Source organism: Apus apus, chromosome 1, assembly GCF_020740795.1.
Source record: "Apus apus isolate bApuApu2 chromosome 1, bApuApu2.pri.cur, whole genome shotgun sequence".
Lineage (NCBI taxonomy): Eukaryota > Metazoa > Chordata > Aves > Apodiformes > Apodidae > Apus > Apus apus.
Window position 1 is genome coordinate 204,858,991 of NC_067282.1, and position 16,114 is coordinate 204,875,104.

General features: G+C 52.7%; 1 protein-coding gene across 1 annotated transcript in view; it reads left to right on the forward strand.

Annotated features, from left to right (window-relative positions):
- Positions 1-16,114, forward strand: part of LOC127386951 (collagen alpha-1(VII) chain-like) — a 93,671-nt gene that overhangs the window by 58,876 nt on the left and 18,681 nt on the right. Inside the window, exons 56-63 of the mRNA XM_051624760.1 lie at positions 983-1,027; positions 2,298-2,333; positions 3,484-3,519; positions 5,938-5,994; positions 6,371-6,442; positions 7,399-7,470; positions 8,063-8,098; positions 14,986-15,066. Coding sequence (XP_051480720.1) covers positions 983-1,027; positions 2,298-2,333; positions 3,484-3,519; positions 5,938-5,994; positions 6,371-6,442; positions 7,399-7,470; positions 8,063-8,098; positions 14,986-15,066 — 435 coding nt within the window. The remainder of the gene's footprint in view (positions 1-982; positions 1,028-2,297; positions 2,334-3,483; positions 3,520-5,937; positions 5,995-6,370; positions 6,443-7,398; positions 7,471-8,062; positions 8,099-14,985; positions 15,067-16,114) is intronic.

Here is a 16,114-nt window from a genome sequence, read left to right on the forward strand (position 1 = left end):
AATCTCCAGTCTAAACCTCCCCTGGTGCAGCTTCAGGCCATTTCCTCTGGTCCTGTCATTATTCACCTGATGGAAGAGCCCAACTCCCACCTCCCTACAAACTCCTTTCAGGTAGTTGTAGAGAGCAACGAGGTCTCCCCTCTGCCTCCTCTTCTTCAAGCTAAACAATCCCAGTTCCCTCAGCCTCTCCTCATAGGTCTTATTCCCCAGACATTTCACCAGCTTGGTAGCTCTCCTCTGGACCTGCTCCAGCAGCTTCACATCCTTCCTGAAGTGAGGGGCCCAGGACTGGACACAGGACAAGAGATGTGGCCTCACCAGCACCCAGCACAGGGGGAGAATCACCTCCCTGCTCCTGCTGGCCACAGTTTTCCCAGTGGAGGCCAGGATGCTGTTTTCCTTCCTGGCCACCTGGGCAAGTGTAAGATGTAAGAGGTTGGACAGCTCCTTTGAGGATCTGATCTTCTGCATGCTTAATTCCTGTTAGACTCATAGAATAATAGAATTGGTTTGGTTGGAACAGACCTTGAAGATCAGCCAGTCCAACCATTCCCCCAGCCCTGCCCAGGCCACCCCTGCCCCATGTCCCTCAGCACCATCTCCAGGGCTTGGAAACCCCCCCAGGGATGGGGACTCCCCCCCTGCCCTGGGCAGCCTGGGCCAGGCCCTGACAACCCTTGCCAGGAAGGAATTGTTCCCCAGATCCAACCTCAGCCTCCCCTGGCACAACTTGAGGCCGTTCCCTCTGGTCCTGTCGCTTGTTCCTGGGGAGCAGAGCCCGACCCCCCTGGCTCCAACCTCCTCTCAGGCAGCTGCAGAGCCAGCAGGTCTCCCCTCAGCCTCCTTTGCTGCAGGCTCAACACCCCCAGCTCCCTCAGCTGCTCCTCCTCTTGTCCCCAGAGGGCTGGTTTGCAGAGCTGGGGCTGTGTCTGCTGCACCTCTCTTTGCTGATGCCCATCCCTCCTGCTCTCCATCCTCACAGGGTGACGAGGGCATCACGGGTGCCCGGGGTCCCTCTGGCCTGATGGTGAGTGGGTTTGTTGTTCTTTTCATTTTCCAGCAGGGGCAACACAGCCCAGGGCCAAAGCCCTGTCAGCAGGGGGTGGGGGGAAAAAAACTGGGTTGGTGCTTTCAGTGGGAAACAGACTTTGGGAACGTGAAGCCCGAGGTTGTGTTGGGATGAGTGAGCGTAAATCCTGCTGGCAGCTCTGAGGTATCAGGTGTCGTGCAGAGTCCAGTTGCTTTATGCTCTTGTCTGCTTGGCTGACTCATCTCCAGGCTGCTTTTGAAGCCCTCCTGAAGTTTCACTCCCTCCCTGCTCCTCCTCGTCAGGTCCCCTTGCCTGCGTGGATCTCAAGGTCCTGTTCTGTTAGGAATTCAGATCACAGCCCGTGCTTTGACAAACGCCGTCGTGTTTGTGAGGCTGTTACCTCCAATGGCATGTTCTTGTGGGCAGGATGGGCCCTGATGAAGCTCCTCAGAAGCCCAAGGGTGGCTGCAGCACTGGGTTTCCCCCTGGGATCTCACCCCTGGAGGGCTGGTTCTCAGCAAGCCTGGCCCTTACACCACCAAGGGTTTGCAAGACGCTGCGTCCTGGTGGTGGAAGCAGCAGGGCTGGGCAGAGTGGGCTGGCAAAGCCCAGGCTTTGTGCCCTTTTGGGAAATGTCAGTGCTCTGCCTCCTCCTCCTCCTCCTCCTCCATCCTCTCCATGCCCACCCCCATGATGAGCTGCCAGTTCTGCAGGTGATAAGTGCATGGTTCTGGAAGGTCCCCAGACCCCAGGTGTGCCAACAGGTCACACCTGGGATGAACCCCGTGGGTTTTCAGCTCCCCAGGTGTGGTTCCCATGCTGGCTCTGTCTCCAGGGGCTCTGACCAGCCCTGGGGGGACATCTGGGGATCCAGGTCACCTCACCTCTCAGGAGCAACCCCTCCCCTAAGGTCTCTCAGACACGGGGGCTGCATCTCATGGGTGTTAAGGGTACGAAAATCACCAAAATGGGGATGTTGGCTAAATTTATACATCCACCAAGAGATCCTGAGTTGTGCCCAAGGCCTGGTGGCGCACAGAAGCTTAAAGCTGTTTTTTTTCTTTGCACCTGTGTGATTCACTTCTCCTCAAATTGCTCTGGAGGGGAAGAAAAGGAGAGTAGAGGCTCCTTTGCCAGACCCACCAGCATCTTCTCCATGGTGGAGCCCTTCCTTGGAGGCAGCTCCACTTTCAAGTGGAGGCTGCTCTTTCCTAATACTTTCCTCCGCTGGTATTTATCTTCACATCTTTGTTTTATGTTCTTGCAGGGTCTAAAAGGCTTCCCAGGTGTGAAAGGTGAAAGAGTAAGCAACAGTCATCTTATCTACACATGCCTATGGAGGAGAGCACCGTTGTGGGGACCCTTTCTTTGCAGTTGCTGCTGTTAAAACAGGGACTAATTCTTTTTGGGAGGAAATATGGGAGTTTGGACAGAAAGGGACCTCTGGTCTGCTCTGTTCAATCCCCAGATAGGTAGGGCTGGAGGGATGGGGTTGAGGAGCAGATGTCCTGCAGCATCAGCAGGACAATGACTGCCCACCACATAGAATCACAGAATGGGTTGGGTTGGGAGGGACCTTAGAGATCATCCAGTTCCAACCCCCCTGCATGGGCAGGGACACCTCCCACTAGATCACGTTGCTCCAAGTCCCATGCAAAACACACCCTTTCACTTGTAATGATGAGCAGGAGACCTCCCAGGCTCCTTCTGCTGCATCCCACTTGCAACCCTTGGGAAGCGTAGGACTGAGAAGAGCAGATTTTGTCCCAAATGTCTCAAGTGTGCAATGGGACTCTAGGGAGGGAGCCACTTCTGCTGCTCAGAAGCAGTTAAAGTGCAGTTTTAAAGCCTGTCTCTTCTCTCCTGTCCCCACTTGGTCCTTGCAACCTTCCCCTTCTCCCGCTGTCACATCAGCCTTGAGCACTGGAGAAGGTTGTGAGATGCCATCAGGAATGCATCCTTCCCTTCATCTTCATGTCCCATCACAAAAAAAAAAAAACACAAAACCCTTCCAAGAACAGCCAGTATTTCATACCCCTCTCAGTAAATCATGTCAGAGTTGAGGTGGAAATTCAGGAGATCCTGTGTGACACAGTTTGCCTTCCCACCCCAGATATAGTGTAGGCACATCCCTTCAGCATGGAGATGCTACCTCCTGTTGGAAGGGCAAAATCCAGCTCCACATCACGGAGTCAGACAAATGCCTTCAGTCCTCTGGGTCTTTATTATTTTTCTTTCTTTCTTTTTTTTGGTCAATGCAATAAATTCAAGTTGTCCTCAAGCTCTCGTGGTAGGATGATAGCTCTGCAGAGTGCCCAGAGGAGCTGATTTCCAGCTGTGATAGATCTTAGTGCCTTGGATTGTGAACCAAGGGACTGAGCAATATAAAAAGAGGGAGGAAAAAGGGAATCACTCACTGTCATTTTGGTTTTTTTTTTCTTTCCTGTGTCCAGGGTGACCGGGGACTTCTGGGACCCAAGGGAGAGAGAGTAAGGACATTCCAGATGGTGATTTTGCTGGGGCAGGTGGGGTAAAAGGTTGTCAGGGTTTTATGGTTACCAGTGAGCAGATGGGCAGTTATTTAAATGAGGCAGTGACCTTACAAGGTAGAGGCTTAAATGGGGAAAAAAAAAAACAACAACCCAAAACATTTAAATGTGTGTTCAAATATCTGGGACTTTTTATAAGCTTCACGTAACTACGTGGAGCCCAGAGCAAGGATCCCAGGTGATCCTTGCATCAGTGAGGACTTGAAATCCTACCTTGGATCCAATGGGGATGTGTGCCCCACCACCCATGTCCCTGGATCAAGATCCCATTGCCAATTCATTTTTCAGGCTTCGAGGCTCAGGGGCCTCACGTGTGCTTCTCTGTGTCCCTGCTCAGGCATCTGGCCACCCTCCCTGGAGAAGACATTTATTCCTCCTGTCTAATAGGAGTTTCTCTTGTTACAACTTGTCCTTTCACCCTGTGCCACCAAGGACAGCCTGGATCCAGCCCTTGCACACCCATGTAGGTAGTGGAAGACGACACAGAGATGCCCACCTCCTTCTTGGGGGTCTCCACTGGGTTCCATCTACGTTGTTGCTGCCACCCTTGCGCTGGATGGTGGAACTGGCGTCACAGTTTTGATGGGATCCTGCAAAACAACAGCAAAATGGTTTTGTGCAGCTATTTGCTGCACACCAGAAAAGAAAAAAAAACAACAACAACAAACCCCCAAAAAAAAGAAAAGCCTCCTGTGAATTAAGGAAGGCAATTTCCACTGATTTTGGTACAAGCAGCTCAGCCCGAAGCTCAGGGTGATCTTGAGAAGACTGAGCTGGCTCGTGGCAGGTCGTGCAAAAATCATTTCAGCCCCCAACTCTTCTGGAAAATGCAGAGAAAATGCTGAACTTCTGCCCCCTGTGTTTTGTTAAACTTCCTTCCTGACTGAAATGACTGGTTAGAAAATGAGTTTGAAGAAAACCTGCAGGAGGATTCTGCCTCTGAGTCACGCAGCGCTCGACGCGTGCGGCGCGTTCCTCTGGGAGGAAGCTGCTGCCAAAGGGGACTCGCTCCAGGGATGAATCCATTCTCAGCCCCCTTTGGGAAAGCAAAACCCTTCCCAAGCTGCAGGGATGTGTAATGCCATTTTCAAATCAGACCTTAATACAATATGAGGTGGGGTGCAAGATAAAACAGAGAGGGGGAGATAATTGGCTTGAGTGTGTTGCACGTGATGGCAGCTGGACTTTCCTAATTAGCCCTTCATCAGGGCAGGAGGAACTTTGTGAACCCCAGGGCTTGTGCTGTGGGTTGGATCAACTGCAGGATCTGTGTTCTCCCTTTTGTTCCCCAAATTGACTGAGCCCCATCCCATCTCCAGGAGAAACCCTCCAGAGCAGGGGAGTATACGAAGCCGGAATCTGAGCAGGGTCCTGTGGTGGTGGGTGAGGGGGGGGGAGATGAACTTCAAGAGGTTGTCAGAGTTTGGGGGATGGTGATTGATCCCCATCATTAAGGTGGGATTTGTGGGGACTGCAGCAGCATGGCACAGTGGCCCTGAGCAGGGATGTTTGCAGCACTGAGGAGAGCGGGTGTAAAGGGAGTCCTCTTCACCTGGCCTGCCATTGACCATGAGGAGGTGGCTTCAGGCCACCTGCCCCCCAACTAGGGATGGCCCCACCACTGTGGAGACACAGCCAGCACTTTGGCAGAGCAGAGCCATTTCTTCCTGCGTGGGAATAGCCTTGTGGTGGCTTCTTTCACTCTCTGAGGAGCAAAACGTCCCTCCTTCAGCGGTGGAGCTGACAAACAGACTTGGTACAGGTGTGTCCACGGGGTCACCACACGCCTCTACCTGCTGCTTGTCTTGGGATGGCACTTCTGGGGTCTCACCTTTCTTAGCTCCAACTTCGTGTCCCTCTATCAGGACACCACGAGCAGACCCAGTGAGCACCCTGCCTATGGCCAGCTCCCACACCTGGGAGAAGATGCAAACCTTGACATCCTGAGTGAGGTGCAGTGATGGAGGAGCCAAGCCACCATGTCAGACTGGAACCTGTCCCAGGAATCAAACCTCAGGGTCATTCCATTTTCAGCCAGGCCAGTGAGCCCCACCATTTCTTTTATCTATTTATTTATTTTTGGAGCAAGAGGTCACTGCCAAATCTCAGAACTTCTTGTTCTGAGCTTTTCCAGCTTTTAGGGAAGGGCAAGACTAACCTTAACATTTGAGGGTGTCCTGTGGAGCCTCCACCCCTTCCCCCACTGGCTCCATTTGGACCACAGTTTGGGAAACACCTTCCTTGCAGATGTGTTCATTACTATTTTGCCCGTTGTAGCCAGTGTGGTTCCATCCAGTGGGACCCACCAGGTCATGTGCCACTGGGTGACTACACCTCTTCTGTGTCTCCTTTCTCTAGGGTGAGCCCACCACGATTTTTGGACCCCAGGGCTACAAAGGCAGTAAAGGAGATCCCGTAAGTGTGACTTTTTAAGCTGTTTCTTCCCCACTGTTGGTGGCATCAGCACTGGGCACAGCTCTGAGCATCACAGCGTGGTCAGGGTTGGAAGGGACCTCTGGAGATCACCCAGTCCAACCCTCCTGCTAGAGCAGGATCCCCTAGAGCAGATCCCACAGGAACACATCCCAGGTGGGTTTGGAAATGTCTCCAGGAATGGAGACTCCACCACCTCCCTGGGCAGCCTGTCCCAGGGCTCTGTCACCCTCAGAGTAAAGAAGCATTTTCTTCTGTTTAGGTTAAAAACCCAGCCCTTTGGCCCAGAGCCAGTGGCCAAGAGCTGGATCCTTCCAGGAGAGAGGCACAATCCACCCATCTCTGTCTTACCTTGCAGGGTGAACGGGGCCTGGAAGGTTTTGATGGAGACAAAGGAGAGAAGGGAGAGGATGGTCCTGTAGGAGAAAAGGTAGGAACCTTGTTCTTTGAGAGCACCCCGTGGAGGTCTCAGGTCTCATCACCTTTGCTGGGAGGAATCACCTCCCCCTCCCCCTCTCAGGCTGAGTGACAGAGGAAATCTCCACCTCATCACCATCCCAGCTTTCATGTTGTATTTTATAATTCTTTTTTGATCCAGAAGTCTGACCTGAGGTGGGAACTCAAGCTGAATAGACAAAAGTGCCTACAACAGCAGCAGCCCTGCCTGAACCAAACATCCAGCTCCTCTGGTTCCCCATGGGAACCTGCATGACCAGTGCAGCTCAGGGTGGGAATCCCCTCACCCAGTGTGGGCATCTCCCTGGTGAAGAGACAAATCCTGTCCCTCCCACAGCTGGTGGCACTGATTAGGTCCCCAGTGACCCAGGAAAACCTCTGGAGAGGATCCCATGGGTGGTACCTGGTTTTCAAGTCAGATGAAATCCCACACGAGTCAGGTTGCCCTCTCATAAAAATAATAATAATAATGAGGTTTTTTTAAAAAATAATAATAAAATATGTAGACGTGTCCTAAAGCAAGAGCACCTCTTGGCTATATGAGTGGTGGGACAACCAAAGTTGTGTCTCCACCACCAGTAACTCGAGCAGGGTCTTGTACTTGAGTGTTTGTAAAGGGGCAGCTGATCCAGAGGCTCTGAGACCCTTTTTTCTGCTGGTTTTCCTTCAATCCCCATCACTGGGCACCAACCCTCTTCCAAAACACTTTGCTGAGTTTTCTGAGCCATCCTGCAGCTGGTGGCTTTCTTCCCTGCCATTGGCTGCCAAGTGGACCTTTGGGCTCCCCAGGGCTGGAGCCTGCTCTGGAAATGGGGCTTTTTTTTTGTCCTCTTCTTTGCCACCTCCACGGGTTCCTCTACTCGTTTCTCTCGGGGAAAGTCACTTCAGGAGGGACTTGAAATGTTTCTGACAGGGGTTTTAACATTGTAGGGCATCAAAGGTGAAGCTGGCTCCAAGGGAGTGATGGGGCTTTTTGGAACCAGAGGACCAGTGGGACAGAAGGTGAGTACAGTCCACACCTGCATTAAGGCATCCTAAGTAAAGACTAGAGTCATAGAATCCCAGGTTGGTTTGGGCTGGAAGGGACCTTAAAGATCATCTAGATCCAACCCCCCTGCATGGGCAGGGACACCTCCCACCAGCCCAGGCTGCTCCAAGCCCCATCCAACCTGGCCTTGAACAGCCAGAATACAATTCTGCATTCCCTCTCCAAAACTTGCTGATTGGAACGTTACGGGGCTACCAGAGAGCAGAAGGACTTTTCCAGGGGAGCCCTCAGGATTTCCTCCCATTTTCTAAAGCACCAGAGTGGTCTGGCATCTTTCTGGGCCTAAAACACTCAATCCTGACTTGCTGAAGTACTGAGGTGTGAGATGTGGAGAAGCTCCAGTTGTAGTTGATGGAGATGAACGGACTCCCTTCAGTTGCCCGGATGAGATGCTTGAGGTGCCCCACCTGCCCCCTCCAACTTCTGCTGGAGATGTGTCCCCAAAGGTCCCCTCTTCCACAGCTGTAGGCATCTCCTACAGCAATCTCCATTTCCAGAGGAGATGCAGCTCTTCCCCGTGGTAACTCCTCACCTCTTTCCTTGCAGGGGGAGCCAGGAGAACCAGGCTTGCCAGGCTCTGCTGTGAGTTGGAGCATGTTTCCCTGTCTTTCCAAGCTTTGGGTGTGGAGCTGGGCTGGCACCACTGATCCTCCCTCCACAGCCACGTGTGGGTGTGGGGTGGGAGGAGGTGATGCTGGCTCCACAAAGCCAACAGTGAAAGAGGCTTTGCTGGAAACCCCATGGGCAGGGAGGACCACAACCAGAGGTATGTTCTGCTAAGATGTTGTATTTTGCATCAAGGAACACGTGCATTGATCCATTCTGATTTTAGTGCCTTCAATGTATGTAGAGGGCACTGCCAGCCACGAGCTGGGGGTGTTTCAGGCTCCAATGGCTTGAGAATTGTGACTCTTCACCTCTACATCCCACAAGAGAGGTACAAACCCTGAAGAGACTGGGCTCCAAGTGGCTGTTCCCAGTGCTCAGTGGGTGCACGTTGCTGGCCAGAGGGAAGGCAGTTCAGCTGGAGGACCTTGGGTGGTGCCTGAGTTCACCTTGTTTCCTGGGGAATTGAACTGGGGGTGGAAAAAGAAAAGGTGGGTTGCAAAACTGTCTGCACACCCTTTGAACTTCACCGTTTCACCTGGGAAGCAGGACAGTGTGAAAAAACATCACCTCCAAGGTTGTCCAAAGTGAAAAAGGTCCCTGCTGATTTCTGGGAAAGGAAGGATCAGGAAAGGAGGGAACACCAAAAGGTGACTGGGACTTCTTCCTCAGCTGAAGGAAACATGAGGGTGTTCAGTTGGTTTATTGCAACAAGAAATATCAGTGTTTTTTTAACCTGTTCCCCAATTGTGCCTCTTTGTACATGAGGGGGTGATTCTCAGCAACCACCTGTTGCTGTGGAGGCCCCACAGATGTTCAGCTCTGCTCAGTGGTTGCTGGTCATGGCTGTGTAACTATTTGCAAGCCCATAATCCAGGCTGGTGATTGCTGGTCCTCATTCAATCAAGTGTTTCAAGCCCTGCCTAATTGTAAACAACCTTCTGAGCTCATTGCTGAAGCAAGGAGGCTGCAGCCTGCTGGAAGACCTGGGGCCACCACCCCTTGGCAATTTTGGAATGGCTTCGTAGTGGACACCTGAATCCACAGGTGACAACCAGCAGTAGCACAGGAGTAGAGTGGAGACCTTGGCTGAGGAGCTGGGCTGGTGGGAGGTGTCCCTGCCCACACAGGGGGGTTGGAACTGGATGAGCTTTAAGGTCCTTTCCAACCCAGACCAGTCTGTGATTCTATGATACTGGGGGCAAAGGAAGCACAGCTGGACTCCACCATCCTGCCATGGTGGAAGGATGTGTTTGTTTCTTCTGGAACCCCCAGGGAGCAGCGCAGAGAATCATAGAATCACAGAATCATGAAGGTTGGAAGGGACCTAAAGATCACCAAGTTCCAACCCCCTGCCATGAGAAGGGAACCACCAGACCAGGTTGCACAAAACCTCCTCCAACCTGGCCTTAAAAACCTCCAGGGCTGGGGCATCAACAACCTCCCTGGGCAACCCATCCCAGTTCCTCACCACCCTTAGAGAGAAAAATTTCTTCCTAATGTCTCACCTCAATCTCCCCTCTCTCGTTTTAAAACCATCACCCCTTGTCCTATCACATCCATCTATGACATTAACTCTCAGAAAGTGGTGTCTTCCCAAGCAAGATTTGAGGAAAGCCAAGTAATCCTTCTTCAGGAAGTGTTTCAAGGTCTTGCTGGTGCAGGTTAATGCTATCAGGGCTGTGCTTGGAGCTACACTGAGATAAGAGAGCTTGGGTTTGGTCCTTCATTCAATTTCTAAAGTTGCAAAAGCCTCATCAGATCTGGGGCCCAGAGAAGGGCCATAATGGGTGACATTCTGAGTGAAATTCATCTGACCTCAGGTTAGATGTCTGCCTGTTCACTTTCACCTCAGCAAGCTGTGCTCAGACTGGGTTTATTGGCAGCTTTAGGGCATGATTCACATCATCTATGTCTGACACCTGGGTTAGGACACAGTATCCTGACACGACTTGTTCTCCACAAGCCCAGGTCTCACTTTGTCTTCTAAGTGCCCACAGATACTTTGATTTGTTTTTTTCCCAAAAGTCAGTCTGGACAATTAGGCTGGGCTGTCTCATAAAACCAACCCTGTCCTGGGCTGTCACCAGCAGGGTGACCAGCAGGGCCAGGGAGGGGATTGTCCCCTCTGCTCTGCTCTGCTGAGACCCCCCCTGCAGGGCTGGGGCCACCTCTGGGGTCCCCAACACAGGAAGGACATGGAGCTGTTGGAGAGAGGCCAGAGGAGCCACAGAGAAGATGGGAGGGCTGGAGCAGCTCTGCTCTGGAGACAGGCTGGGAGAGTTGGGGTGTTCAGCCTGGAGAAGAGAAGGCTCCAGGGAGACCTGAGAGCACCTTCCAGTGCCTGAAGGGGCTCCAGGAAAGCTGGGGAGGGGCTTGGGCCAAGGGCAGGGAGGGATGGGAGCAGGGGGAAGGGTTTCCAGCTGGCAGAGGGAGCTGGAGCTGAGATGTGAGGGAGAAATTCTGGGCTGTGAGGGTGGGGAGAGCCTGGCCCAGGCTGCCCAGGGAAGCTGTGGCTGCCCCATCCCTGGCAGTGTTGAAGGGCAGGTTGGATGGGGCTTGGAGCAGCCTGGAATGGTGGGAGGTGTCCCTGCCCATGCAGGGGGTTGGAACTTGATTGCTTTCTACAATTAGCTGGAAGGAGGTTGTAGTGAAGTGAGTGTTGGCCTCTAATCCCAAGTGAATAACAATAGGACCAGAGATGCTCCTGGCTAGACAGAGTGGAATAAAAGCCATCTCCTGAGAAGTTACTGCTGTGGGAGGGTGCCCTGATACATCCTGAACACTTCTGATGAGTCCAGGCTGGTCAAAGGGAAGTTAGTCAGCTGGATCTTCTGGTCACAGGTGAAAATCTCTGCCCAGGATACCTCAGAGGCTTTGGCAGCAGGGTGTCAGGTTGAGCCACCTCTGAGATGTCATGCCTGAGAACAAAAGAGTGGTTGGACAGTGGCACAGGCTGCCCAGGGAGGTGGTGGAGTCACCATCCCTGGAAGTGTTTAAAAGAAATGTAGATATAGTGCTTAGTGACATGGTCTAAGCACTGAACGGGTAAAACAGGTTATGGGAGGGGGATTTAGGTTATGGTTGGACTTGATGATCTTCAAGGTCCCTTCCAACCACGGTCTATGATTCTATGAATGCCCATTGCAGCTGTGAGGCCCAGTGGCAGCTCCCACCCCAAGCAGGGGTTTGTTTTGGAGAGGATGCTCAGGACTGCAGCAACCAGTTGTGGGCAGGGCAGTCTGGACACAAGCCACAGCAGGGGAGGGCTAGAAGCACAGCTGAAACCCTCAGCCCCAGACTCCCAGCTACTTCGTATGCATCATCCCATCAAACATGGAGCACAGAAGCCCAGGAGGTGGGAAACCTGTTAGCAGAATTTGCAGCCTCCTTGGGAATGCAGCAGCCCTTTGATGTGTGTCTTCAAACAGAGGGATCCCTTCAGGGCTTGGTCACTGGGGCTTCCACGTTCTCCTCAGGGTCTCCCAGCTAATTCCCCAGCTCCTTCATCTGAGCATAAACCATCAGCCTGGAGACAAGGCTTGGCTGCAGCCCACAGCTTCACAGGAATTTGTGCCTGGAAGCCCAAGAGATCTTCACTTGCTCAAAGACATCCCGGCGTCACAGCCAGGGCTCAGGATTTATGACTAAGCCCTGGTGTGGCTGCACCTTGGTGGGACCTGCTGTCTTGGCCCTGAAATGAAGCCTCTTCCAGCAACACTTTCATCACAGAACCAAACAGCAGGAGCCGTTTCCAGTTCCCCACCAGTAATTGCCTTTAAACTGCCATTTTACAAGCTTCCATTGCCCAGCCTGGATTTGACCTGGCAAAACAGGGAATGTCAGTCTGAGGGGACAAATTTCCATGCAGTTTCTTCCCCTTCTCCAGTGCTCAAACCTTCTCATGTCTGTCTTTTTTATTTCTCCTTTCCCTTCCTAATTTCATCTTCTTCTTTTCCCTGGTGCAGATGGCATGGAAAAAGAATCACCTCTCTGATCTGCTTCCCCCTGCCCAGCTGCAGCAGGGACAGACCTGCTGTCATGTCCAAACCTTATTGTCATAGAATCACAGAGTTCCAGAATAGTTTGGGTTGGAAGGGACCTTTTAGGGACATCTTCAGCTCCATCAGGTTGCTCAGGTCCAACCTGACCTTGAATGTTTCCAGGGATGGGGCATCTACCACCTCTGTGGGCAACTTTTGACAGTGTCTCACCACCCTCATTGTAAACAATTTCTTCCTTGTATCTAGTCTGAATCTCCCCTCTTTTAGTGTAAAACCATCACCCCTTGGCCTGTCACTATAGGCCCTGTCATAAAGTTTGTCCCCATATTAGAAACCTTCTAGTACATATGAGAAAGTCATGATGGGTAGGACGAGAGAAGACCCTGATCAAAAACTGACCCATGACTTAAACCTTCCAGGCACCCACCACATATTGTGAGCTTAACTCTTCCTAAAGCCATTGGGGCACCCTTCAGGTCAAGAGCAGGCAAGAAGATTCAGAAAGAGGACAGGAGAACTGGCCACAGGCAGGTGGGGCAGCACAGGAAAACAAGTCAAGCTCTCTCCTCGACACAGAAGACACTAGGGAAAACCAAGAGGAGTATTAAAACTAATTGGGAGATCTCTAAGTAGTGTCAGGTTCCTTCAGGATCAGGCAGTGCTCAGGAAGAAGGTTTCTAGGCCATGGCTGCACGTGGGTGAATGCCTGGTCAGCTGAGCCTGTACCCAGTTCAAAGCTATCTCCAAAATGCCAGGCACTTGAAGGTATCCTGGGCTTCTGAGGTCTACCCATCAAACCAAGAGGTTTATTACCCTCCAAGCAAACAATCTGCCCTAGCAGTCAGAGAAATTCTAGTTATCTGGGGGTTTATGGCCCATTTGCTGCCTCAGACAGGACTTTGTATTGATCATGTCAATAAATAGTTGCTAGTAAATAAAGAGCTTGCACGAGATGTTTGTGCTGGAGGAACATGGACTTTACCTGACCCAGAAGTGTCCAGCAGAGCCATGGAGAAGTACCTGGTTGGCTCTCCAATGCTCCCCTTCCTCTGAAGTGTTGAGGCTCGGGGTGGGGTTTGAAGAAGCAACACGCTTCCCAGAGGAGGAGGAGCTGAATTAGTTTTCCATCTGGGAATGAAAAGGTACCAGGACTGTCCTCACAGCCTGACCCACTGCCAGGGACAGCACCATCCCACCCGTGTGCCCCCAGGGTGCTCATTTGTCACCATCATCATGCTTGAAGTGTCCATTCATCCCTGGGGGGCAGGAGCCACTGGAGAGCTGACCAGGCTGCTCAGAGTGCAAACCACTTGGCTCAGTTTTTCATTTCTTTCTTGTTTTCAAAGTGATGTGTTTCCTTTCAACCACCACCTGCCAATCCACCCCAAGTGGAGAAACGTCTCTTCCTCACCTCCTGATCTGCTGGAAGGACCAGCTCCCTGTCCTCTGAGCAGCTGAGCCCCATGCAGTGGGATAAATCCCATTTGGTCTCATGTCCAGCTTCTAAAAACTGCCCCTGAAATGAGCCAGGAGGGATGAGGAGCCTGTGAGAGCCTTGGGGAAAAGAGGAAAAAAATGGACATTTCCAGTAGTTTGTCATTTTCTACAGGAAGAGTGAGAGGCCCCAAGCAAAGAGGCTCCAAAGCTGGAAGTGACTCTGATGTCCCACACTGAGCTGAGCTGCAAAATGGCTCCAACAGCTCCGTGTCCTTCCTGTGTTGGGGACCCCAGAGGTGGCCCCAGCCCTGCAGGGGGTCTCAGCAGAGCAGAGGGGACAATCCCCTCCCTGGCCCTGCTGGTCACCCTGCTGGTGCCAGCCCAGGACACACAGGGTGGTTTCTGGGCTCCAGCACATGGTGCTGGCTCCTGTTGAGCTTCTCCTCACCCAACACCCCCACGTCCTTCTCCTCAGGGTTTCTCTCCATCCATTCTCCTCCCAGCCTGGCTCTGTGCCTGGGATTGCCCCCACCCACGGGCAGGACCTTGCCCTTGCCCTTTCTGAACTTCATGCAGTTTGCACGGCCCCACCAAACCAAATCTCACCACCACCCAGGGCTGCTTTCCTTGACTGGCTGGGTCTGAAGCTGCAGAGCCAGTGCCCAGGATTGTGTGCAGCCCTCTGGCAGTGGGAGGCTGCCTGCTTTATTGCTCTTGCCCCTATTTTCAATCACAACCATCACCACCTCGACGTTCTCGGACCAGGACAGCTCTTTAGGTGCCACGTGCCTCTATTTCCCCAGTTGAAATTATAAATAAACCAATTCACAGGTTGCAGTTGCTTGTGGCCTACAAGCCCATGAGGAACAGGTGCTCAGTCATGCTGAGTGCTGTGGTTGTTCAGCCTGGAGAAGAGAAGGCTCCAGGGAGACCTGAGAGCACCTTCCAGGGCCTGAAGGGGCTCCAGGAAAGCTGGGGAGGGGCTTGGGACAAGGGCAGGGAGGGATGGGAGCAGGGGGAAGGGTTTCCAGCTGGCAGAGGGAGCTGGAGCTGAGATGTGAGGGAGAAATTCTGGGCTGTGAGAGTGGGGAGAGCCTGGCCCAGGTTGCCCAGAGAAGCTGTGGCTGCCCCATCCCTGGCAGTGTTGAAGGGCAGGTTGGATGGGGCTTGGAGCAGCCTGGAATGGTGGGAGGTGTCCCTGCCCATGCAAGGGGGTTGGATCTAGATGATCTTTAAGGTCCCTTCCAACCCAAACCATTCCATGATACTATACATCCCACCCTCAAGGATCAGGGGAACTTCTGACCTCTGACTCTGCGAACAGGCAGCTCAGGCTCTTGCTGCTGTGTTTCCATCCAGACAAGTCTCCTCATCACCTGCAGGAGCTGGCTCAGGAATGAATTTCTCTCCTCTTGCTGGCAGGGTGTGCCTGGCATCGATGGGAAGAATGGCAACAAGGGAGCCAAAGGGGACAGAGGACTTCAGGGGCAGAAGGGGAAGGCGGTGAGTGGCAGGGAAGGTTTGCTTGGCAGGTAGAAAGAGGCCCTGGGGCTTTCTCAGCCCAGAGTTCATTTCTCCTCCCACACCCCACACGCCTCGTTGCTGGAGCCAGGTTCTTGCTCAAGGGTGAGACTTTCCAAAAGAGGTATTTAACCACCCCCTAAACATCCTGGAAACGTCTCTAGTGCACATCCTGGCTTGATTTTCAGGAGGAGCCCTTCTCTGGATGCCAGCAGAGAATCTGTCCAGGTCTCTAGCAATAAACTGCTACGTTTCCCCATGTTTTTCCCAAGTTTTCCTTTGTTACTTACCAAGGCCCAAGTTTCAAGCTCCTTCATGTGCCAAGTTCTCCTCAATGCTGACCTGGGAGGTGACCTGCTAGAGAGCAGCTTTGTGGAGAAGGACCTTGGAGTCCTGGTGGAGAACAAGTTCTCCATGGGACAGCAATGTGTGTGCCCCTGTGGCCAAAAAGGCCAGTGGTATCCTGGGCTGCATTAGACATTAGAGTGTGTCCAGCAGGTCGAGGGAGGTTCTCCTCCCCCTCTACTCAGCCCTGGTGAGACCTTACCTGGAGTTTTGTGTCCAGCTCTGGGCTCCCAGTGTCCAGCTCTGGGCTCCAGAGTCCAGCTCTGGGCTCCCAGTGTCCAGTTCTGGGCTCCCCAGTTCCAGAGAGAGAGGGATCTACTGGGGAGGGTCCAACAGAGGCTATGAGGATGATGAAGGGGCTGGAGCACCTGCCTGATGAGGAGAGGCTGAGAGACCTGGGGCTGTTCAGGCTGGAGAGGAGAAGCCTGAGGGGGATCTAATGAATGTCTATCAATACATGAGGCCTCCAGAAGGCAGGACAAGCTCTTGTCACTTGTGCCCTGGGACAGGACGAGGGGCAGTGGATTCAAACTGGAGCCCAGGAGGTTCCACCTCAACATGAGGAAGAGCTTCTTTGCTGTGAGGGTGACAGAGCCCTGGGACAGGCTGCCCAGAGAGGCTGTGGAGTCTCCTTCTCTGGAGACTTTCCAGACCTGTCTGGATGCCTTTCTGAGTGACCTGCCCT